At 36.2% G+C, this 24,802-nt stretch overlaps 1 protein-coding gene across 2 annotated transcripts in view; it reads right to left on the bottom strand.

Annotated features, from left to right (window-relative positions):
- SYT14 (synaptotagmin 14) overlaps positions 1 to 23,477 on the bottom strand; it is a 138,727-nt gene extending 115,250 nt beyond the window's left edge. The window contains exons 1-2 of one of the 2 annotated variants that reach the window (XM_021682529.1): positions 23,317 to 23,477; positions 15,971 to 16,186 (exon numbers count right to left, since the gene is read on the bottom strand). In XM_021682529.1, the coding sequence (XP_021538204.1) occupies positions 15,971 to 16,186; positions 23,317 to 23,428 (328 nt within the window). In that variant the 5' untranslated portion in view covers positions 23,429 to 23,477. The remainder of the gene's footprint in view (positions 1 to 15,970; positions 16,187 to 23,316) is intronic. The other variant, XM_021682530.1, reaches the window with a different exon arrangement.
- Positions 23,478 to 24,802: the final 1,325 nt, after the last annotated feature.

Here is a 24,802-nt window from a genome sequence, read left to right as displayed (position 1 = left end):
ACAAACTGAGGGTTCTAGAGGGGAGGGGGGTGGGAGGATGGGTTAGCCTGGTAATGGGTATTGAGGAGGGCACGTTCTGCATGGAGCACTGGGTGTTATGCACAAACAATGAATCATGGAACACTACATCTAAAACTAATGATGTAATGTATGTGGATTAACATAAGAATAAAAAAAATTAAAAAAAATACAGAGGTAGAAAATATAGTGATTAGAAACAGGGAATCTACCTGGCTGAATCTGGGGCCCAAAGTAAAATGGGGATGGGGTGCCTGTGTGGCTCAATCGGTTAAGCATCTGACTCTTGATTTTGCTTTAAGTCATGATCTCAGGGTCCTGGGATCGAGCCCCACCTTGGGCACCACGCTCAGCACAGAATCTGCTTGAGATTCTCTCTCCCTCTCCCACTACCCCCCCCCCCATTTGTGCACTCACTCTCTCTCTAAAATAAATTAAAAAATAAAATCTTTTAAGAAAAGTAAAACGGGGATGATATAACTAACTTACAGAGATGTTGTAAAGATTAAATGTATAATGTACATGAAAGGATCGTACCATACTTACTGGCAACCACAAAGATTTGCATGAGAATGTTCATAGCAGCACTGTTTGTAATAGTTAAGAACTAGAAATGTGCTAATGTTCACCCATGGATGAATGGATAGGGAATATATGGTATATCTATACAATGAAACACAATTCAGTAATAAAAAGGAACTACAAATGCTATTCTACTATTTTAATCTTAATTTTTTTAAACAGCTTGGAAGTATAACTGATATATAAAAAACTGCACATATTAATGGATACAATTTGGTGAGTAATAAACACATCCACCACCTCGGAAAGTTTCCTTTTGCCCCCACCCCTTCCCCTTTTTGTGGTTAAGACCATAACAGGAGATCTTAAAGAAATTTTTATTAAGAGGGTAGATCTCATCCAAATGCTATTCTAAACCAAAGATCAGAAGATGAGAAATCATGTTTCATTTGGTAAAAATCCCTTCTTGTTTATTAATGTAACTTTCACTATTACACTTCAGAGACGTGAAATGGCCAGAGGAAGCTTTTTTCAAAGGCTTCACCTCAGAGGGAGGAGTATTCCTTCAAAAATGCTTGTAGCATTATTCTGTTTTTAAAGTATATTTTATCTGAATTAAAAAAAGAAGAAAAAAACCCACACAGAATGTGTCCTCCCTTAAAGTATACTAAACTTACAAATTTTAAAATGTGTTAATTTGAAATGTAAGGTTCTGAAGTAAATGAACTTCAAATTAACTGCATTCAAAGCATCTCATATATTTTTTATAGAAATCTAATTAATTTGGGAAAAGCATTTACTTTGTATTTAGCCCTATTTTGAATAAACAGATCTTCGTTTGACAAGGTTTTATAATACATTAGGAAAATATTTTGTAGACTAATTTACACTGATGAAATTAACTTCTACAATTTTTACTGTTTTAGAAGCTTTCAGCTGAATGTGTGTAGCACTGAATGCTATTATTTTAAAATCTAAATACACAAAAATTATAAATATTCAATAAGAAGATGCACTATTAGTAAGAGAATCACTTTCAGGAAATTCCAAGGAAGGGGAAAACTTTTAAGGTACTTTTATCCTTCCTTAGAATGAACATGTCTGAACAGTAAAATATCTTTAATATCAACACTATTCGATCTAGAAAGAGTAAATCTATCATATTTGATAGAAGCAGCACCCTGGTAAGTTTTAAAACTGAAACAAAAGAATCCTAAGGCCTTGATTGACTAAAAGACCATCTCAAGCAACAGATTTCCACAAAAGGATAGAGGCCAGCAATGGCTTAAATGGGGAAAAAATTGAGGTACATTTTCTAAAGGATCTAAAACATATAATTTATCCTTACAGAATTTATCCTTACAGAGATTCATAGAGTAAAACACAAAGACTGCTACAAATATTTCTGTATTAGTTAGCAACAGGAACCAACTAGAGCTACCATAAGCCAAAGAAAATAAATGTATAAGAAAATGCAAGGATATATGGAACATGATCCCCAAAATCATTACAAAACTAAGCCTTATAAAAGGCATCAACCAGGACCCTTCCGGGGACCCAAAAGTAGAAGTTTATGTACTTCCTCTTCAGAACACTGCATCAACAAGCACAGCAGCAAGGGTAAGGTGGTGAAATACAGACAAAGCTGCTGGGGGTCCAGCCCTAGACCTTCGAGATAGTTCCCAGAGGAGGGAGAAGTGCTTTAAACTGAGAAGCCGAAACAAAAAGAGTATAAAATTAAAAAAAAAAAAATACTACATGTCCACATTCCTGAAATTTACCTTGTCAATATTATCCTAACAAATGATCTGGAATAGTCTGTTAGACAGATCTGATTGCAGTGTAATGTATAATAAACAAGTATAACTAAAAGAGTCCCTGGTTTTAAATACCATCTATAGACAGTAATGATTCCCCAAATCATATTTCTAGCTTGGACCTTTTCCCTAAGTAATCAGACTCATCCAGTGAACTATCAGTGTGTTATGTTAAGTGGCTATCTTGAAGTTGTCTGAACATGTCCACAAAATCCTTATTCGTGTCCTATTCTTTCTCATACTATCCTCATTTATCATACAAAGCCCCAGGAATCTATCCTAGATTCCTCACTTTTTTACCCACATACTGAACCCAAAACTTGTTGATGCTCCTTCCAAAATATGTCTCAAATCTCCCTACTTCTATCCCCAGTGCTACTCCTGCAGCTGAGAAAAGTATGATGTGCCACTTGGATTACAGTAACAGCATCTTCCTATCAACACAACTTCCCCTTTTGGGGAAAAAAAAAAAATCAAACATCTCTTTGTCTGGTTAGGGTAACAACACATAGTCTCCTCTCTTTCTCTGTGCTTTTGGTTTTTAGAGAATATGTTTCCAAATTTAATTTCCTTATATTTATGTAAAACAAGGTTTGTCTGAGAAGTTGCTTCCATCCTTTCCTTGCAGATAACTATTTTTAGAAGTTCTTGTTTTCCCTTCCATTTTTTTAAATATAAGCAAAGACAAACCTATGTCCCCTTTCTTAGATAAAACATAATATAGTGCACGAAATTTTCTGCGCCTTGCCTTTTTTTTTTTTCACTTAATATAAGCCAGACATCTCTCAATAGAAGAGTAAATGTTAAGCACTCATATACTGCATGCCACCCCCCCACTGCCGCCACACACACACATCCAGAAACACACACTCTTCCTCTAGGAAATAATTTTTTGGTAAATTCTAGGGCTTCACCTATTTCACCAATTATCAAACCATAATCAGTGATCAGCTCAGGGCTGACATTCAGCCATATGGTACCAGTAAAGTTTTTGTTTCCTCATTTAGAAACTTCTTTGAGGCTGGTTGGTGCCTCAGCAAGGAGCCACCACAAGTCCCACCTCCTGGACACTGCAAGGACTCAAGAGGGTTGACTGAAGGCCTCCTATCTGGCTCCTTCCAGAGCCTTGGGTAAAGGCTGTCCTAGCATGCACCAGTGCTCAGGCCCTCTGTGCCTACACACACCACAGAAGGAGACAGCCTTGGCAGCCCAGCAGACAAATGCTCCATGTCCATCTGGTCTACCTGCTGCCTATCTACATCCCCTCATGCTGCTCCTTCTAGTAACCACAGCCTCTATAGGACTGGCTCTGAAAGATCTAAGGACTGCAGAGGAGTGGGTGGTAATGGAAGTCACCAAAGGCACTGTCTTGGTGCCATACCGCAAGCACTCCCGTACCAGCATGGACTTCATGATTTGAGACGTGGAAGATGCCCTGGACAGGGAACCCCTGTCCAGAGTTTCACAAACTCACTGACTGTCCAGCTAACATCAACATAGTATTATCAACAAAAATGACAGCTAACCTTATCCATCATTTGTTCAGTGAATGGCACTGTTATAAATAAATATTACCTTATTTTGGTATTATATTTATTATCATCATGTCCATTTACCAGATAAGAAAACATGAGCACAGAGAGTCAGGAATCAAACCTAGGCAGCTCAACAACAGAGCCCAGGGTCACCACTTTTTTTCTTTCTCTTTCTCTCATCTATCCTGAAGGATTAAGTCTAAACTTATTAAATATGAAATTCCAGTAAATTATTTTTTTTGCATTTGATGTTACTAGAGATAGTGAATATATAAAAACAACTGTCAGTATGGCAAACATTTTCATGTAATTGTTCAGTTCAGCAGGAGCTGATAAAGGATTCTCTACTGTAAACAATATCATTACTATTTGAGAAAGTTTCTAGTTATTGTCACTACAAGTCAACTAATGACTACAAATTGAATGGAAAAATAACTGGATGAGTTTGAAATAGTTCCCAACGTCAAATCATGGCTCAGAAAAGCATATCATTTAGCTAACAGTAGCAGCAAATTAAAGATCACAGCATTGATTTCTAAAAATAATTAAACGATTTTGAAATCACTAGAATAATTTGATAGTTTTTCCTACAACTTATACCCTTTGGTAACTAGTTTTATTATAAATAACCTTTAATGTAGTGAGAAATTAATAAATCCAATTTATTTACTCTTTATTCATGTTAGTTTATATTAACCAGTTGTTAAATATTTTTAATATCACCTGAGTCCATATAATGCCCTCACAAATGTACAGCACCTTTAATTATTTACAGAATACAAAACACAACATGCACAAATCACATCCAGACCTCTTATTAAAAACAGAAGCACAACTGAGGGTTTTACAGGGGAGTGGGGTGGGGGGATGGGTTAGCCCAGTGATGGGTATTAAGGAGGGCACATATTGCATGGAGCACTGGGTGTTACACACAAACAATGAATCATGGAACACTACATCAAAAAGTAATGATGTACTTTATGGTGACTAACGTAATTAACTAACTAAATAAAAACAGAAGCAAAGAATGAAAAGAACTCCTTTGACCAGTGACATTCAAGTCAGAATCTTGAATCAGAAAACAGAAAATGCCAGAGAACATGGTAGAAAAGAAGTCATTTTAAGATATTAAGAACAACCTTATCCACAGGAAAAATCAGAAACAGACTAAATATCAGTAACTAAAAACTGCTGAATAAGCATGGCACACCCATGTAATAATATATTGTACAATTTGTATATGTGATGTTGTGAAGTATTTATGTTGGCAAGAAAAGATGTATTTTTGAGTGGAACAAAAGCAGATCACAACGCTGTGTAAGAAACCCATTTTAATTTTAAAAATATGTATGCAAATAAAAATGTCCATAAAAGGATACAACAAAATAGAAGCAATGGTATTCTCATGATGGGAATATGAGTAATTATTCTTTTCGTCATCAGTAATTTCTGATTTTTCTATAATGAATATACATTACTTACATATTAAAAACAGCAATAAAGAATTTATTTCGGGAGTATGGGTGGCTCAGTCAGTTAAGCATCTGCCTTCGGCTCGGGTCATGATCCGAGGGTCCTGGGATCGGGTCCCACATCGGGCTCCCTGCTTACTGGGGACCCTGCTTCTCTCTCTGCCCCTCCCCCATGCTCATGCTTGTTCTCTCTCTCAAAAATAAATAAATAAAAATACTTTAAAAAAAATGAATTTATTTAGGTGTAAAAGTTACATAAAAAGACAGATTCTTCTCACAGGACATCATCCGAGGTATTTCAGTGGAGAGGCTCAGTGCGTTAGCTCTGAGGACCAAGGACTGGTACTTGAACCCTGGCTCTCTCGCATACTTGCTATATAACCCTAGACAAGTTACTTACCCTTACTGTGCTTCAGTGTCCTCTCTGGAAAATACGGACACCAACAAAACCTGTGTCTTAGGGTAATTGTGAAGGTTAAAAGACTTAATTTATATAAAGTGCTTAGAATAGTGTTTATAATCATTAATTATATTACAGCTTATGTTATTTATGGAACTGTAATTAACCTGTTATCAATGTACTCAAAATACAGATTTGCAAACTTCAAAAATATTTTAATCCATCATCTTGAAAAAGCTATTCATTAAAAAATTTTTAAAAGATTATAAAAATTTATAAATACTTTCCTCTGGATTGCTGATGCTTAAACTTGTACTTAAAGCATTTCCGGAGTTACCAGTGACCAAGTTCCCTTACTATGTTTTTCCCTGAACTACTAAACAAGGCACAAAGAGTAAAAGATTGTGTAAACTGTAAAATGCAAAGGACTTCATAACTATCTAGACCTTAAATAACTACCATACTAATTCTCAAAATCTATTTAAATTATCTTAGTTTCAGTTGATGGCATTACTCAAAACCTCAAAGACTTAAATATAACCAAATTTTCTAAGAAAATATTTATCTTTTTGAGTACATATTAAGCAAAAGGAAAAAGATATGCCAAGGCATCAAAATACCTCTCAGCTTATGAAGGCAATTTTTGACTCATTCATCAGAGATTTTAATGTAATTTATTTTCTCAGAGGAAGGAAGTCTCAAAACGAGAGCCCCACATCAAGATGGCTTACAGGAGAGATTTTTCAGAATTTTAAAATTAAAACAGAACCTCAATTTCATTTCACCAAAAGCTGTTAATTAAGTTGTTACCTCTTTGAAACAGCTCAGTAATTATTTAACATGAATGAAGCAGGAGGAGTATCTACATACCATGATGTGTAACTTGTATCACTGTATCTCTAATTCAACTTTCATTGTCTCTCCCCATTGCCCAATAAAAGTTTGCATCCATTCAGGCCTCCTCTCCTTTTACTTCTCAAAATTCAAACTGTGATTCGCAAACTGATTCTCAAACATAGGGCAGACAGGATATGGTCTTCTGATACTGTTATGTAAACAATTTAGTTCATGCTTTCATGGTCATAACTGTTTTTTCCCCCTTTCTTAACTCTTACACTAGTTTGTGTTATAGCAGAAACTGGAAAGAAAATATTTGAGTGACCTTACCCCATACTGAGGTTTAGTTTCAAGGCAAACTCCTTTTTTTTTTTTAAACAAAAAAGTGTTAAAATTTCACGAGTGTTGTGAACCAGTTTAGAGAATATGTAAATAAACTTAGTGCAAATGCTTAGTTAAGTCTGTATCACATAAAATGTGCAGAGTGGGAAACATGGAAGAACAAACTGGAAAAACAGCACAGGGAAATCAATCAATTTCTAATTATCATCTTCACAATAGGAAACCAACAGCATCAATACATTCTTCAGTTCCAGTAACCACTGATACGTATTTACGTTCTCTTTCTCAGTGATAGATTTTTTACTGAGCAGTACAGAGGCAGTATTACTTATTAAAATAAAATAAAAGGATATATGAGGAGTTAACATCATAAACAATTATGATTTCATGTTTTAACACTATATTTTCCTTTCCAACTTTTTTTTTTTTTTTTTTTTTAGAAAGACAAGTGATAATTTAGAAACTTCTAACTGTAAAGAATCTTCCTACTGGTCCGTGAACTATACATTAATTGAGAATAATTATCTCTTCAAGATAAAAATGTACCCAAGAAAATTATTTGATGGCTTTAACCAGATTATGTTCTACACGAGGGGATGGGAGGAAAGGGGTATTTAAGAGTTGAAGACAGTCCCTGGTCTTCTTCACTTCCTTTCACTCACCATGGACTTCACTCCCTTTTTCCCAAGGAAAAAGCAACATTATACCTTCAATGAGCCTATGATAAAACCATTTGTGTGAGTTTAAAAACACACAAAAGTATACTTTCTATTAGCAGCTAATGTGTTTATAAAGTATGAAGACATAGACTGGAAGGATATATGCCAAACTTGTAACAAAGGTGGCCTCTGGGAAGGGGGGTGGGGGGAAGGATCAAGAGAAGGAAACATTTATTAATTTCCTAACAGGTTGAATTTTTGAAGGAAAATGTATTCATACATTGCTATATAAACTGTTTTAAGTTACAGCCATAAAAAATTCTGGAAAAAAGAATCCTGAAGTACGAATAGTGGTTGATTCTGAGTGGTATGAACATGAGTGAATGCCACGGACTTCTCTGTAATTTACTACTGAAGTTGCTACCAGTCCATCACAGGGTAAGGTGTGGCTTTTTAGCGGCTGACTAGTTCATGCTACCAGAGATGTTTACAACAGCTCCTTCATACTGCACCTGGAACTACACTGGAGCCTCATACTGGTAGTGGTATCTTTAGTTACTGCTGAGACTGTTATAAAGACTTAAAATATTAGATGCGGCTTCCTAAGTCTCCTATAAGGGATTCTAAAGCAAAGGTCTACAGGAAGATTTCTGCCACGACATGAAAAAATAACAATAAAACTAAGGTGTGACACTGCAGGGCTGTGCAGCAAGCTGCCGGAGTGGGCCCGCTCGCTCTTGCTGTGGTATCCTTAATCCAATCATACCTCAAGGGGACGGGGTGCTACTTCTGGATTCCTGTATCCAGATGGAATACTTCCCATGTGAGCCAACTGCTAAAATCTCTCCTCTTTAAGTGAACGCTAACAAGAGCCCACCATGGACAAGTTCTGTAGTATCTCAATAAACCCCTGCTGCTTTTCTTGGAATTAAGGCTAGAGGTCAAGTGACAAGTCACTGGTTTTCCCCCCAACTTTCTGTATTGGGTTTTGAGGATAAGAAGTCTGCACATAAACCCTGGGGTCTTACTAGCCTGCACAGCCTGCAGAGGGCTGCCCAAGGTTTGGGTTACATACGGCTGGTGTGAGTCCTGCTTCATCTCTGAGTCCGAGACCAAAACCCTGGGTCCTTCCCAGTGGTATGGTTCTTCCTTTTCCTGGAGGCCACAGTCGTCACAAAATTCTCTTACAACAATGAGACATCATTTTTGGAAGAAAAAAAAAATGGTTTCTTTATCCTTGTGCTAGGTAGGAGAGTAGCTGACATGGTAGATGAGAGCGCTCAGGTGCCTGAGCTCTGGAAGCAGCTGACCCTGCGTTTGCACCCCAGCTGTCAGAGCGGCTGGAAACTGGAAACATGGGCATGCTAACGTACCTCTCTAAGCTACTGTGTTTTCAAAACTGGAATACTAATTAATTAATTAGACAGAAAAATAAGAATATAAAAAGATTGCTGTGAGGATAAAATTAAATATTCTACACAAAGACTTGAGCAGTGCCTGAAGGACCGTAAAAATGAATGTTACAACAGCCACATTCATCAGCATCCCGCTGGCTAGAGGGTTCCTTCCTCTTCAGGCCTCCCCACTGTACCGTCCTCCCGAACTCCACTCCCCGCTGAAGCAGTGAGGGTCTTCCCCAGGCGCTAGACTTGACAGGCATGTGAGGCAGTTTTTAGAAGTCGCTTCAAATTTCTATTATACCACCTTAAGGAGATTATCGCACGTGCTGGAGTACAAATGGACTTGCGCCTCCCTCATTAGGGATAGTTTCCTACGAGATCTACTTCATTGGTAAGCTTGAACTGACAGTGAATACAGATATTCTCATCACTGCTTCAGGTAATAAGATTACTGTCAGTCCATTTGTGACTTCTATGTCACGCTCCCCAAAAATATCTGAGACTGAGCTCCTATAGGCTTTGCTAACAGAAACCTGTAGAGAATGTGTCAGGTCTCCATAATTGCCAGATTGCTGTTAGCATTATTCCTCTGCTTAGCAGACATGCCTCTTCCCCCTAGCAAGGGACACAGCCTGTGTTCAATTTATAGTGCATCTCTTATCTAGTCACTTGGTTACTGAATAGTCCTCTTTTAAAAATTTATTTTTAATTGAAGTATAGGTGACATATTTTATACACACACACTTTTTTTTTTTTTTAGAGAAAGAGAGAGTGAGAGCATGACATGAGCAGGGTGAGAGAGGGGCAGAGGGAGAGGGAGAAAGAGAATCCTAAGCAGGCTCCATGCTCAGTGTGGAGCCCCGTGTGGGGCTGATCTTATGACCCTGAGATCATGACCTGAGCCAAAATCAAGAGTTGGATGCTCAACCAACTGAGCCACCCAGACACCCCGGTGTACAATATTGTATTGTTTCAGGTGTACAACATAGTGAGTCAACAAGTACACACTCATTACAAAGTGCTTACCACAGTAAGTATGGTTATCATGTGTCACCATACAAAGTTATCACAACATTACTGACTATATTCCCTCTGCTGTACTTTTCATCCCCGTGACTTATTTATTTCATAACTGGAAGTCTGTACTTAATCCCCTTCACCTATTTCATCCATCCCCCTACCCACCTCCCATTTTAATCACTAGTTTGTTTTTTATATTGATGAATCTGTTTTTGTTTTTTGTTGTGGTTGGTTTTCTGTTTGTCTGAATAATTCTTTTTAATGCACTGACCTCTCTGGTTACAATCACTTACAGCTTCAGTTTTGCCATTCATGAATTTTATGATCTTAGTAAAATCACATGACTCTGGGTTTCAGTTTTGTATTCAAAGATATCTTTAATTAACTCTCATTTAGTTTCTATCATTCTAGCTACCTACTACAAGTATCTCAGACAAAAAAAGACATGTGAAGGATCAATATAGATTCACCACGGAAAACACGGAAATTCTACCAACTCATTTTAAGATTAGAAATGTAACACAGGTGCTCAGGGCCCTGTGTATAGTTGTGCAGTTTGTGCACTGCGAAAAGTTACCTGAGGGTTTGCCAAATCTTACAACTGGAGGAAGGGATGCCTTTTCTTCTTATATAGGTGCTATCTGCTCATGACGCAGCGTCTGCTCAAAGGTGATACCTTTTTCTAACTTGTCCACACAGCAGAGTGGACGTTTACCTGAACTGCACAAAGACATCTCACCTTACAGGTCACAGGCAGCCCGCAAAGATTCTACTCGACTGCGAGTGACTGATCTCATCACATAAAAAGATCTCCAGAACACAAAGATGCAGAAGTCTTTAAGATTAATTTCTCTTCCAACTGGCCATATATAAAGCTATATACCGAAATTCTTCAGAGAAAGAAGAAAAAAAAAAAACATAAACAAAGACCTGAAATCAAAGAAAAAGTTTACCAAGAATCTGAACAAACCAACCTTTCACTGTTCTAAGACACTAAACATTTTTGTGACAAAGGCATCTGGAAAATACAGAATTTTTCTGTACTTGCCTTCTTCGCAAATTGCGAAAATTAAGAGAATAATCTTTATAAAGCAGTCAAAATGCACTTGAAGTATACATAATACGTATATACATACGTATTACATAATTTATTTTAGTATACATAATTTATTTAAAAAGTATAATTAATTATTCTTAAGCATTAAATTATTTTAGAAGTAACATTTAAATAAAATGCACAAGTCAATATGTTTTAATGCCCCGAATCTTAAGATAACATCAAAATTAATAGCATGAAGCTTGTGAAGTAGCCATAAGAAAGAGAATGACAGGTGTGTGTATATGTCTGGGCCACATAACCCTAAGAAATAAGTGGTGCTGGAAATTATTTTAAATAGCATTTTCAATTAACTCACCCTGAAATAACAACATATGATTTTAGTTATATAGCTATGCCACAATATGTAAATATAGCTTGGTAATCCCTATGGTGAACTAAGAATGGAAAGCTATAAGTAATAGACATCCTAATAATTTTACACTAAATTTGTTCTTTATATATAAAATCATCTTTAATAGGCTTCTCCTATCTAATATAGAAAGTACTAATTTGCATGAATGGAATTTCAGAGGTTCTATCTTACCAAATACAAAATATCTGCAGCCTACTACTTAACTCTGAAACCTTTTAAAAATACAATAGGATTATCAGAAAATGCCTTCAATTTTAAGAACAACACAGTAAAAATAAAATTAAAACTGTGAACAAAGGAAATTGGATATATTATTTTAATGTTTATTTTTCCTGGAAAAATTTCTTATAGATATCATTCCCTTTTGTAATTCAAAAAAATGGAAGATTAATATGGCCACCTAGAGGAGAAAACATGATAACAAATATGCCATCACATTTTCTTACTTTTTCTAGAGTATCTGTATTTCAAATTTATATATATAAACTGTTCTAAAGGACTCAACTGAAGAGGTTAATCATGTATGAAAGAGACCTTGGTTGGATACCAGAGTAGTAGTGATGACCCAACAGAAGCTAAAACCATATTCGTTTTGGAATGGACCTGACAAATAGTTTTTATAACTTACCGTGTCACCTTAGGTTAAAAATTACCTACTTGATTTAAAAATCTCTTCTCACTTCTATAAAATGGGGATAATCTTACCTACCACAATGATTTGCAGTGAAGATTAAATAGTAATGGTGTGTACAGAAAATAATAGTCAGGTACACAGTAGGAGCTCAATATGGTAGTTCGTACTACCTGGTCAGAGAGTTCTGTACTATTCTCTCCTAGCCCTATCCAGGCCCTCCCTGACCCTCCCTAATCTCACAGATACTTCCCGTATTGGCTGTTCCAAAGCTTCTCTACTAGAATTATTCAGTGTTGAGAAATGAACTAATGGTTCCTTACCAGCACTAATGAGGTAACAGATTGTCATGTAAAAAATGGACATTTAAGAATATTTTTCCTCTACCTTGTAATTCCCTTTAGTTACCTCAACCTACACCTTTCAGTTAACTTTGATCCCTATAAACTTGCAGAATAATATGCAGAATAGGGGCGCCTGGGTGGCTCAGTTGGTTGAGCAGCTGCCTTCGGCTGAGGTCATGATCCTGGAGTCCCGGGATCGAGTCCCGCATCGGGCTCCCTGCTCGGCAGGGAGTCTGCTTCTCCCTCTGACCCTCCCCCCTCTCATGTGCTTGCTCTCTCTCATTCTCTCTCTCTCAAATAAATAAATAAAATCTTTAAAAAAAAAAAAAGAATAATATGCAGAATAAAAGGTCAGAGCAGTAGAGAAACATAACCTACTATATCCATCTCTTTACTTGTACCTCAGGAAAATGAACCAAATTCTACCAAGAGAACTATACTCAGCAGTCCTCTTAGGTGACCAGCCACCAAGTATTTCTGCTGAGTTAGCTACTCAGAGGAATGACCACCTGGTGGAGACTCAAATGTGTATTTGAACCAAATCCCTTTCCTTCCCAAATATATGCCAGAAGAGGGTTACCACTGCTGGGTTGGAGGGAGAAGGTGAACACTATGGTTAGAATCTCATATGTACTTCTGTATCTTTCTGAGGGGGCATGTTAAGAATTTACTATCACTTGAAATTGCTTTTACTTAAGACCTTGGGCTCTGAAATCTCCCCCTCCAATCAAATTCTCCTTTCTTCCCCCACTCCACTGAATCTTATTTTGGGCTCAAAGCGACTTTGACTTTTCAATAAGCAATAACCTATGATACAAAACTATTCTCCTAGTCTATTGTTTTCTTACATTATCACTTGGTCATCTCTCCATCCTAAATCCCAGTGACAGCATTTTAACAATAAGGATATCCATCTCCACCCCAATGTTTCAGACATTAAATTACCTCCTCCCACATAAACTTACTTCTCTAATACCTCTCTAAACTAATTAAAAATACTGATTCTTCACTCACTGCACATATTCAATCATTCAAGATATACTGAGATCATCCTTAAATCTACAAACTCTGTGTCCCCAAACTCACTGCAAATGAAGGTCTCATCACTGTTTATCCAACTGGTCCTTTCTACCTCCAATAGTCCCACCTCCAATTCATTTTCCATTACAATAGTTAAATAATCTTTCTTAAATACATTTCTAAAAGTGCCACACTGTCCAGCTTAAAAATCTTCCAGTACTCTATATTTCCTATAAGACAATGAAGTCCTGAACATGGCATTCAAACCTATTACCTACTTATTCTCCAAACACAGATCCTAAGCTAAAGACACTAAAATACACTCTCATTTGCTTTCACGCCATCAAGATTCCATGGCTGTTGAAACAGATCTTACTCAAGTCCAGTTCACCTAGTCTGTGAAGACTACATTAGACCTCCCCATAACCCCACCTCCCCAACAACTGAGTCACCTCCTTCTTTGAATGTCTATAACACTTTGTTCATGAAACTATAGTCAATGGTCTTCCTCCTCTAGTCTGTGGGCTCTTCGAAACAAGCTTGTTTTATTCATCTTTACATCCACAGTATATAGTATGGCACATAAAAAGCTTTCGACAAATGTTTATGAAATAAATCTAATTTCAGAACGCCTAAAGTCAATCTACCCTGGGTGTTTTATCAATTAATGTAGAGTAGAAATGGTAAGAAAGTAGAGATGGGTCCCAAAGATATAGGTAAAATGAAAAGAGAAGGTGACTCCAGGACATTGGCCCCAGTTCCAGAGCTTAGGGCAGGAACAGAAGAGCCACTGAGGTTATGCTTCTCTCCTCACTGCTCTTCTCCCAGACTACAGAGCCGTGCTAGAATAACAGAACTGTGGGGAAGCAATCAAGACAGCACAGAAGTGTAGGGAGTGAGGGGGACGAAGCAGTGAGGAGGAAAAAATCAAAACCCTCAACTGGAGCTACAAAAAGGGAAGTGTCCCGGGTCACAGATGACAAATGCAGCCCATGCTCAGGACTGCTCGCTCTCATCATCAGCACTGTTTGCACCACCCACAACCACAATGACCATTTACTGGTCACCTACCCACAGGGGCCAGAACTATGCTACAAACTACCACATATACCATGTAATATTCACGACAACCCTGTCAGGAAGGTATTATCCACGTTTTAGAGACAATGAAACAAACCTAAAAACCATTAGCTATACTGCCCGAAGTTTGTAGCTAATATGTTAAGTCGCCCAGCCAGAATGTAAACAAGGATCAGGTTCAAAACCCATTCTCTTGAGGCTCTACTATTCACGTGCCAGGGGCGGACGGGGTGGATATATGGTGGGGACAGGCTTCACCGCTTCGCGTCACTCAGTTCTCTTTGTAAGCACGGGCTTTCTTTCCTCTAGTACTAGAAAGGTATTTTTGAGGGTAGAGTCTGATATTTTTTATTTCTTCCCTACCATCTCATAATGAACTTTCTATATAGTAATTTGATTAATTTATTATAAACTGTGTACTAGTAGAAAGAAAAAGGAGGTACATCAGTCATTAGCTAGTATTAAGCCGAATAAAAAAAAGGATGATTTAGCTCCTTTGACAACTCTATGTGCTGGGGTAAGACTTTATGTAATCAGTAGTTATAGGCCCTTAAACACAAACCACAGCTACAAAATGAAGGATAGCTTGTGTTTGATATAATAAAAAATTGTTGTCTAAGATATATTGCTCTCTTCTTCATAAATGAGTATAAAGATAATAATTACTAGGAATACTCATACATTCTATCAAGCATGTGAACAACCTACCTAAAATGTAGAAATAAATATGCTTCAATTAATGGCAATTAATTTCCCTTATAGAAAGATGTAAAAACATGTTAGAGTGGACATGTATCTTCTATATAAGTTGAGTTTTAAGCCAATGTCAGTACATGAAGCAAAGATCAATTAGAGACAAAATAATCCTTGAAAATTCCTAAAGTCATCCTTACAGCAAAGTATAACACAGTATGAGCTCTCAAGCCATCCTGGACACTTTTTCTCCCTACGCAGAACAGATCACCATTTCTTCGGCTGTGTGCCACACGAAGTATTTGGCTTCTGTTCAGGGGCCACACAGAATGAAAAAGCATACATTTACACACTAGCATCAAGTTCAACACTGTAAGAGACTTAGACTCTCCATCAGTTCCTATACCAGGTATTTAGAGACCGATTCCATGTCAGAGAACAGCAGACTCACATCTTCTACCTCATGCTTGCATTGTGGAAAGAGAAGCAGAATTACTACGGTATTTAAATTATTTGGTGTTTTGCTTTTATTTAGGTGTTTTAGGTTTGGGCTTCAGTCCAAAGATCTGAATTTTGATAAATTATATTCACAGAAATGTGACTCTGTTTATCTCTTGTTTATTGTGCAGCCACAGATGCCTAGAATTTTAGGTACAAATAATCTAACACTATAGTGTGTGATCTAAAAAAATAAGTAACCTGTGTTACCTTCATCTATCGATGCTTCGCTACTGTAGCCATCATACTCCGCAGACAGAGGGCTGTATTTTTGTCTCGTTTCCCAAGCATAGTTCTTTTGTCTCGAATCTGCCAATGGTAGTCTGGAATTGTGGGTTCTGGACAAGGCCTCGTGATATTTACCCAGTGCTTCATCTTCACTTTCAGAGGATGAACCATGCTCATCTTTATCCATGTAGGAATTATCTATTTGGAATGACAGGGAGAACAAATCAAAATTTTAATACAATAAAGTATGATGAATTTGATACACACACATACACACAAAGAGATATGTCACATATATCCATATGCACATGAATATACATATACATACACAATGTGAATTTCCAGCTTTAAGTATAATTTTTTCATTCAAGAAACCCGAAGCTTTAGATTTTCATATTTTTAAGAGAAAAAAGATCAATTTGTATATTTTAATTATAAAAAAATATTAGTTGCAGGGATTTTCCAACCATGTTACAGATAAAGGAAATAACGGAACTTGCCACCTTACACAATTTTTTAAAGGATCAGTAGCACACAAAGAGACTTAGAAATATCGCCAGTACATATGGACCTGATTCAAACTAGAATGTGACTAGAGGCATTTTAGTTATCATCTGGGTCCAAATTTTGAAAAATGATAAGGCTTAGTTCTAGGAGAACAGAGAAATGGGCAGACATATACTACTGGTGGAATTATCATTGGTACAACTCTTCTAGACAGCAATTTGGCAATACATATCAAATTTTAAATCTGCACCGTCTGTGATTCATTTCTAGGAATTTACCAGTTCCATTTCCAAGAATTCGGCCTAAGGAAATAATTAACAGGTGAGCAAAGATATGTATTTCAGACAATTCACTGCACTGTGTTAAATAGCAACAGAAAACAAAAATAAAATATAATCTAAACGTCCATCACTGGGCCTTGGTTAAGTACGTTGTGATATATTTATGCAATGATACAGTATGCAGTTACTACAAATGAGAAGGTGAACTCACAGGTACTCACAGGGAAGAATAACTACAACATCATGTTAAGAGAAAAGAGAAGGTTATAAAACAGAAGGCATACCTATGTTCTTATTTAAACACACACACATATGCAGTGTATGTTCATATACACATACAAAAATATGTGGAAGGATACACTTATTTTCTGTGAAAAGGAGAATTACTAAGAAAATTTTACTGAAGTATAACTAAATTTCAAATAAAATTTTTAGGACATATAAAACTTGCATTATTCTTAAACTAAGAGCAAACTAGTATAATAATAACTAGCTGTTACCATTTTTTTAAAAGTAAAAATTTTGAAACTGCACTATGTTGAGGTTCATTTAACCTAAGATGAGCCTTCTCAGAAAAATAAAACAACTCTGGAAAGATAAAGAGACTACAGCCGGTAGAATTTATTAGGTCAGTTGAGATATTTTTCTCTTTATAAACATTTGAGATCATCTGCACAAAAGGAATCAAGGTTTGAAATTCAGGAGGGGAGACACAGAAAAAGTAATTTAAAAATATGGTAGAGGAATGGTACGTTTAGAGTCAGAAGGAAGGGAGCTTGGATGTCACTAGTCTAAATCCTCCCTTTTAATTCAGTAAGAGAAAGCCATGAAAGGGTAAAACTATGACCTGTGTCATATTCTGCACGGCCCAATACGTAGTCACTAGCCACATGCAGCTATTTGATTCAAAATAAAATAATTTATGAAAGTTCTTTTGAAAATCTCCTTTTCCTTACCTCCCCCAACTCCCAAGTATATAATCAGCCACCCCTCACCAACCCTGGGGCAGCAGCTCTTTCTGCACACGGGTCCTGTCCGCGTGCTTTAATAAAACCACCTTTTTGCACCAATAAACAAATAATAAAATAATTTAAAACCCAGTTTCCCCGGTGCTACTGGCCACATTTCAAGTGCTCAATACGTGCGTGTGGCTAGTGGTTACTACATGGAACTTTTCCATCATTGCAGAAAGTCCTGTTAGACAGTGCTGAGGTGATAGCAGATCTGGTCTAGAACCTGGGCCTTCTGACACCCAGTTGAGAGCTGTAGCATTTTGTGGGCTACCATGGTGATGGTCTCTAAGGCAGCAGGAGAGCTCTGAGAAATTCTGCCGTCATACTTCACCTATCACAAAATATTACCTACAGCAGTCCTGCATTCAGAAATACAGAAGGAAACTCTTCCTTCTCTTTCTAAATCCTATAAGGTCTATGAATGAACCTAGAACACAGGTACTAGTAATACTGATATTACTATTAACGAATAATATTAGAATTCAGCTATAGGAAGAAGTAATCTATGCGTCAAATGATTTTCAAACGATTTTTAGAACATAATATGTTTACGTTTAGTACTGACTATAATCTAGAATATCTGAGAGATACTTGGGTTTTCTAGCGACCAGCATGATTCTGAATGAAAACAAATCAAAACAAAATTAACTCTATACTGCTATGTGTGCAGCTTTTATTACTACTGCCTATTCTGTTATTTTCTGAATAACCTAAGTATTCTATTTTGTTTATTTTTGCTACTTCAAATAATAAGGCTAACAAAACTAAACCACGGCTACCCAAAACTACTGATTTGGATAATTAAAAAACTCCTAGCAGAACAGACTCCAAAATGGCCATATTTCCAAAAACTGGCTTTCCTTTTTAATTAGTCTATCCGTCCTGGATCAGCCTCTATGATATCACTTAAAAATCATTCATATAATTGATAAATAGCAGATCTTGATTATGTATGAATTCACGAAGAACTGAAAGTCTTCCTCATTTCTGCCGCCACTCAGATTTTTGTTATTTTTATGAGAATCTAAATTTATAGAAAAATGTCAGATATATATATATTTTTTTTTTAAATAAAAGCCAGTGTACTTTTGGCCTTGTGATCAGATCAGCAACAAATGGAAATGACTAAGGGATTAACAGAAGTAATCACTAGCCATACAAAGCAATTCTGCAACCAACCCAAATAACTGTCGGCTCATTGTTTTGAAAATTGTCACAAATACTGTAGTTAAAAACTATAAATGATTAGTTGGAATCTTAATTCTACATAGAGAACTCATAAAAAATAATAGATTGTTCACGTATACTCATTGTAAACACAGAACTCATATAAAATTCTTAATATGTGGCTAAATGAATAGGCACATATCCTAAAGCATGCTATTCAATAAAATAAACTCTAGGGGCACCTGGGTGGCTCAGTGAGTTCAGCATCTGACTCTTGATTTCAGTTCAGATCATGATCTCAGGGTCAGGGGATGGAGCCCCTCATCGGGCTCCGAGCTCAGCACGGAGTCTGCTTGGTCCTCCCCCTGCTCACACACTCACACTCTCTCAAGTGAATAAATAAAATTTTTAAAAATAAATAAAATAAAATAAACTCTATTGCTCTAAAGGAAAAATATAAAACACTTGATACAGATTCTTATTGGGATAGACTCGAAGGGCAACATAGTATAAAGGTCTCAGGAGTTAGTTACAAAAATATAAAATTTTAAAATTCAACTTTAGCACACTAAATATACTCCAACTAGAGAATGCACACTACTTAAAGCTATGGAGTCTCTGGTTGTCTAATAAACAATCATTAAGAAAAATTAGCCAAATAATGCAGGGACCAGGGACAATATTTAATTTAGCAGTGTACAAAGAACATGAATGCTTTCAAAATGATGGTCAGAAAAAAAAAAAATGAATGACCTTAAAATTGTGTCCCAGTAAGAGGATTCAAGAAAATCTTAAATTAGACATATAGACATGTATAGGAAAGTTTGGAAATTTGGATGTTTTCTTAATTTAAAAAATCAAGAGAAAAGTTTATCACTCAAACCCACAGTAGGAGACCTCACCTTTTCCTGGTATTATCTTAGAATATTTTTCATCTTTACTCTTTGCTGTTCCTTTCTGGGCAGAAATGGCTTCAGTTTTCTTTGTTTTTATGTCTCCTTTCACTTTGTAGGATGTTGTTGGATTTTTCTGTTCTTTGATTTTTCCGTGTAACTTATCCTTAGAATTAGCTGTCAGTGCTGGATGTATGTCTTCTTTCATAATGGGTTTCTGTATCATATGTCTGTTGTTTGCCAAAATATCTTTTGGAGAACACTTATTTCCTGACCACTCATTCCCTCTGGATCCTTTACTTTTAATATGTTTTTCAACTTTCTTTAAATGATTTTCTTTCATTTCTTGATATCTTAACTCCTTTAAATCATTCTTACCATTATCGGGCATTCCTAATCCAACTTTTTTACATCTGTCAGTATGTTCAAGTTCTTGACAAGCAGATCCAGCCCTTGCATTCTGCTTGATAAATGATATCTCACCATCACTCAGGTGAGCTTTCAAAGAAGAATCACCACCGACATTACTGCTTTCTTGATATTTTGATAGAGTCCGTTGCCTATCATTAATATGTTTGAATACTCTTTCTTCATTCATTCCGTGATCTTGCTTTTGTGAAACTGAAGTATTGTGACAACTGATTCGATTTGCTCTGTGCTCTACACTGGACTGTGTTTTCTGACAAGTAGTGTCTTTGGAGACTTCTGGTGACACGGCGTTTGCTTGTTTAGAAGTAGCTACTACAGCTTCTGCTACTGCACAGCTTTCTTCTTCTGGGCGAAAGCCATTTATCATACTTGTTACCTGTTCAGCAACTGAGTCAGTGAAAGCGTAGCTGACATCCCCCACAGCAGTGGTTAAATCTTCTACAGCATTACTGATTGTGTCCACCAGAGAAGACACTGAAGGCAGATTCTGCTGGAAAGTTTTGAAAAATGCCATTTTCTAATTCCTTATTCCTAACAGATGCAATAATGGAATTTTCTCTTCTCAAAATATCAACCACTTAGGAATTTGAATTTAAAATGTACTTAAATGTTGTTACTCATGAGCTTGGTATTATTATTTTGCATTGTGGCTTTTAATCTTTCTGTAAATGCATTATGCATTGAAAGAAATACGTCGAAGCAAAGACTCTTCCAAAAAAAAAAAGAAAAAATCAAACCACTTGGTTTAAATGTAATGACATTTTTTCCCACTCCATAGCTATCATAACAGCAGCAAGACAATATTTTCCCCTCAAATACTATTGGTTTTTTATTCTATACCTGCAAGAAGAAGTATAAAAAGGATTTTTATTATGGACTTCTGGTTTATTTACTAACAGTCTATGTAGGGGAACTACCCTATATTATTAACAAACTACCAATATCATTTCAAATTAAGACACCTACTAAGGGGAAAATAAGCAATTTGCACAGCGGTCAGGATAGAAAAAAGAGCAGAGGGTGAACACCTGCAGAGTGGCTACTAGATGCAAGGCATTGTGATTTACAAGTTTTATCATACCCGATCTCACAATAACTCTAGGAGGAAAATATTATTATTCCTATTTAATAAGTGGGAAAAAAAAAAAAAAAACAAGGCTCAGAAAAAGTAAGACGGTTCCCAAAACCTTTCCAAAGGATCCTCAAGGTCAAAACTATTTTCATAATAACAGTGAGGGGATATTTAACTTTTTCACTTTCATTTGCTCATAAATGAACACTGGAGTTTTCCAGAGGCGACATGGCAGATTGAATGCAGAAGGAGACATGAGAATAACAGCTGGTTCTTCTTTGCCAGTTATTAAAGGGATTTGCAAAAAATATAAAACAATGGCACTTCTCTCACCATTTTGCGGGGGGGAGTAAAAAAATACATAGTTTTTTAAGTTAAAAAATGTTACTTATATTTAACATGTATGTAATAGGCTTATTGGGTTTTTTGTGGGGTTTTTTCATTCTAAGTTCTTATTTAAATTCTAGTTAGTTAACATATAGGGTACTATTGGTTTCAGGAGTAGAATTTTAGTGATTCATCACTTACAAATAACACCCAGTGCTCATCACAACAAGTTATTGGGTTTTTTTCTTTTAAACAAATAAGTTGATAAGAATATTTTTAAATTCTCTCAGTTTTAACTTCTAATATGGTACATATCAACAGATACAACTCACATAAAAAAAGCTCTTTGGGGTCTTCAATAATTTTTAAGAGTGTAAAGGGGTCATTAGACCAGAGAAAAACCAGAAATGCTGAACCAGGGGATTCCTGGAGGCTGCCCAGAGAGATATCTTTAACCAGTTCAACTCTACACAAATGATCAAGAAGCAAGACTGAAGTATGAGAAACGTTAAACTTAAATCAAACTCACAAAAGTACTACACTTTCCTGATGCAGAAGTCACAGATGTAATTCAATAACCAATAGATTTTTTATAAACAATAACGCTATCACTTTTTAAGTTACCAAGGGTAAGAGAAAAATCTCTCTCCAACACAGTACACAGACAAGAAGAGCAAGGTTTTGGGCGCCTGGGTGGCTCAGATAGTTAAGCATCTGCCTTCGGCTCAGGTCATGATCTCAGGGTCCTGGGATCAAGTCCCACATCGGGCTCCCTGCTCCTTGGGAGCCTGCTTCTCCCTCTGCCTCTCTCTCTGTCTGTCTCTCATGAATAAATAAATAAAATCTTTAAAAAAAAAAAAAAAAAGAGCAAGGTTTTTCTGCTAATGCTCTGCAATACTGTTCTAAATTAACACCTTGCTTTTATAATTCTCAACTCGCTTCTGCTATCACTTATACAAGCCAGTCTTTGGAAACAGCAAATAAAAAACTCTTATAATAATATTAAAAAAAAAAAACCTCCACAGAATACTTTTCATGAAAGAAAGAACAAGATTACAGTCCTCATCTCTCCTAATACGTAGTAGTAGTAAGTGATATAAAGTGATATCATGCCTATGGTACCAAGGGAGGGAGAGGAACACTAACTTTTATAAGCAGACTTTATCTATACACTAAGTTAATAGAGAAAACTACTTTCTCCAAACAATAAAATTATCCATCAGCTGAGAATTCAACAGCAGGTAAAGAAAAAGGGTGAATACTTTCAAAAAGCCTTCTATGGGAATATGGGAAAAAAAGACAGTATGATTTAAGCTATATAGAGAAGAAAGATACTTCCTTCTTAAAGCATATCTACTCATATTACAGGCTCAGAAGCACACCTTATATATGAAAAATAAAAATGGCATTTTCTGATAGTATGCAATTCATCTTTATGCGATATATTTGCAATTTGTGAACAGAAAGATAATTGAGCATAATTTACTTAATAGATTTTTTTTTTTTACTCTCACAGAAAAGTGGCTTGAATGTTAGTTTACAGTATGTCAAAACCAACCTTACCATATTATGTTTAAAAAAATAAAATAACAGAATGGTATAGATACAAAGAACAAATAAAAGCAGTGATGATACTTACAAATTTTATCTTGTGAGTTCTTCCTTGTACTGTATCCTGAACCAAGATCTGGAAACCCGCCAACATTTTCAAAACAGAACTTCTTATTAATATAGAGAAAAAGGAGCAGCATCAAGATAATAAACACCCCAACAGCTGACAAAAATCCAACTGCCTCTGGAGAGACTAGAGAAAAAAAAGTCACATCTGTAAGCATTTATTCTCCTTTAAGCTACAAATAAGAAGGAAACCCCTACACATATGTTAGATTACTGCTTTAGTTGAATTATACTTTTTAATTGTCATAGTTTACATAGGTTTATAAGAAAAACAAACTGCACAGTTTAATGAGCTGTTCAATTCATTCAACAGTACTTATTCAAATCTAAAAGTGTCTGTATAAATTATGTTGGAGCAATCTTAAAAGACAGTTTATAAAATAGGCAGTTACATATTTAGTCCATTTAAGAGTATTACAAAAATTTTAGCACAAGAATTAGAAAAAATTATTTCCCATGCACAGGTATCTTACTTAGCCAAATTTATAAGAACATTTATTATTATTCTTATCTCTAAAAGCTTCAATGGCCATTTTATTTAATAAACTCTGGACTTCTTAACGTGGCATTCAAAGCTCCAGCCTCTCTTTTCAATATTACACTGTAATCAAATGGTTCCACCCACTGCCTCCGAATTGGCTATATGCATTACCACACACCTTGTCTTTGTTCATCTTCTTCTCCTCGCCTGGAATGATCAAGTCTGCTCTCTACCATATCCCACTCATTCATTCAATCAACAAATATCCTGGACCAGCAGGCATTACCACATACACAGTCCCTGTCTTCCATGAACGGTCTGGTGAAGGCACTTACAACATGGCGTAACAAAGGCTAGGAGTAGGAAGAACAGGGACTATGAGTTACAGAAACACTTAAGCCAGTGTTGAAGGATCCAGTAGGCTTTTCTGAAAGTTATGGACCCCATGATTATATTCTAAGAATTATTAAGAATTAGCAAGTTAACATTATCCCAGCCAGAAGAAATGGCAAGTGCAAAGGTCCAGAGACAGGCAATCACTGTATATTCCAGAAACTCAATGAAATTTTGTTATGATAAACCAGATTCTCAAGAGAATCTGATCTCAAGAGAATACATGAAGACTTTGTACAGTGAGAACAGCAACAACCAAAATCTGCAACTCCTTCAATCCTCAGCAATCTCTCTTTCAACGTTTGCATTATTTGTCACTATACCAGTCATTTGGAGTTAAACAGGAACCAAATTTTTTATCCCCCATGCCTCAAGGGATATCCATAGATGAGAATGAATCCTAAGCCTCAAATATCCTCTACAACCTACAATCTACTCTTCCTTCTTCCACTGCTCAAGCAGCAACTAAGAAGTCATCTCCTCCAAGATTCTTGCTTTAATCAGAAGAGGCACAGCAATTAGCATCTAAACTCATTTGTTTTAAAATGAAGTCACCAACCAGTCCGATGATGAC

Source organism: Neomonachus schauinslandi, chromosome 6 (assembly GCF_002201575.2).
Source record: "Neomonachus schauinslandi chromosome 6, ASM220157v2, whole genome shotgun sequence".
Classification (NCBI taxonomy): Eukaryota; Metazoa; Chordata; class Mammalia; order Carnivora; family Phocidae; genus Neomonachus; species Neomonachus schauinslandi.
The sequence above is the reverse complement of the archived record's forward strand: the minus strand, read 5'-3'. Positions and strand labels throughout refer to the sequence as shown.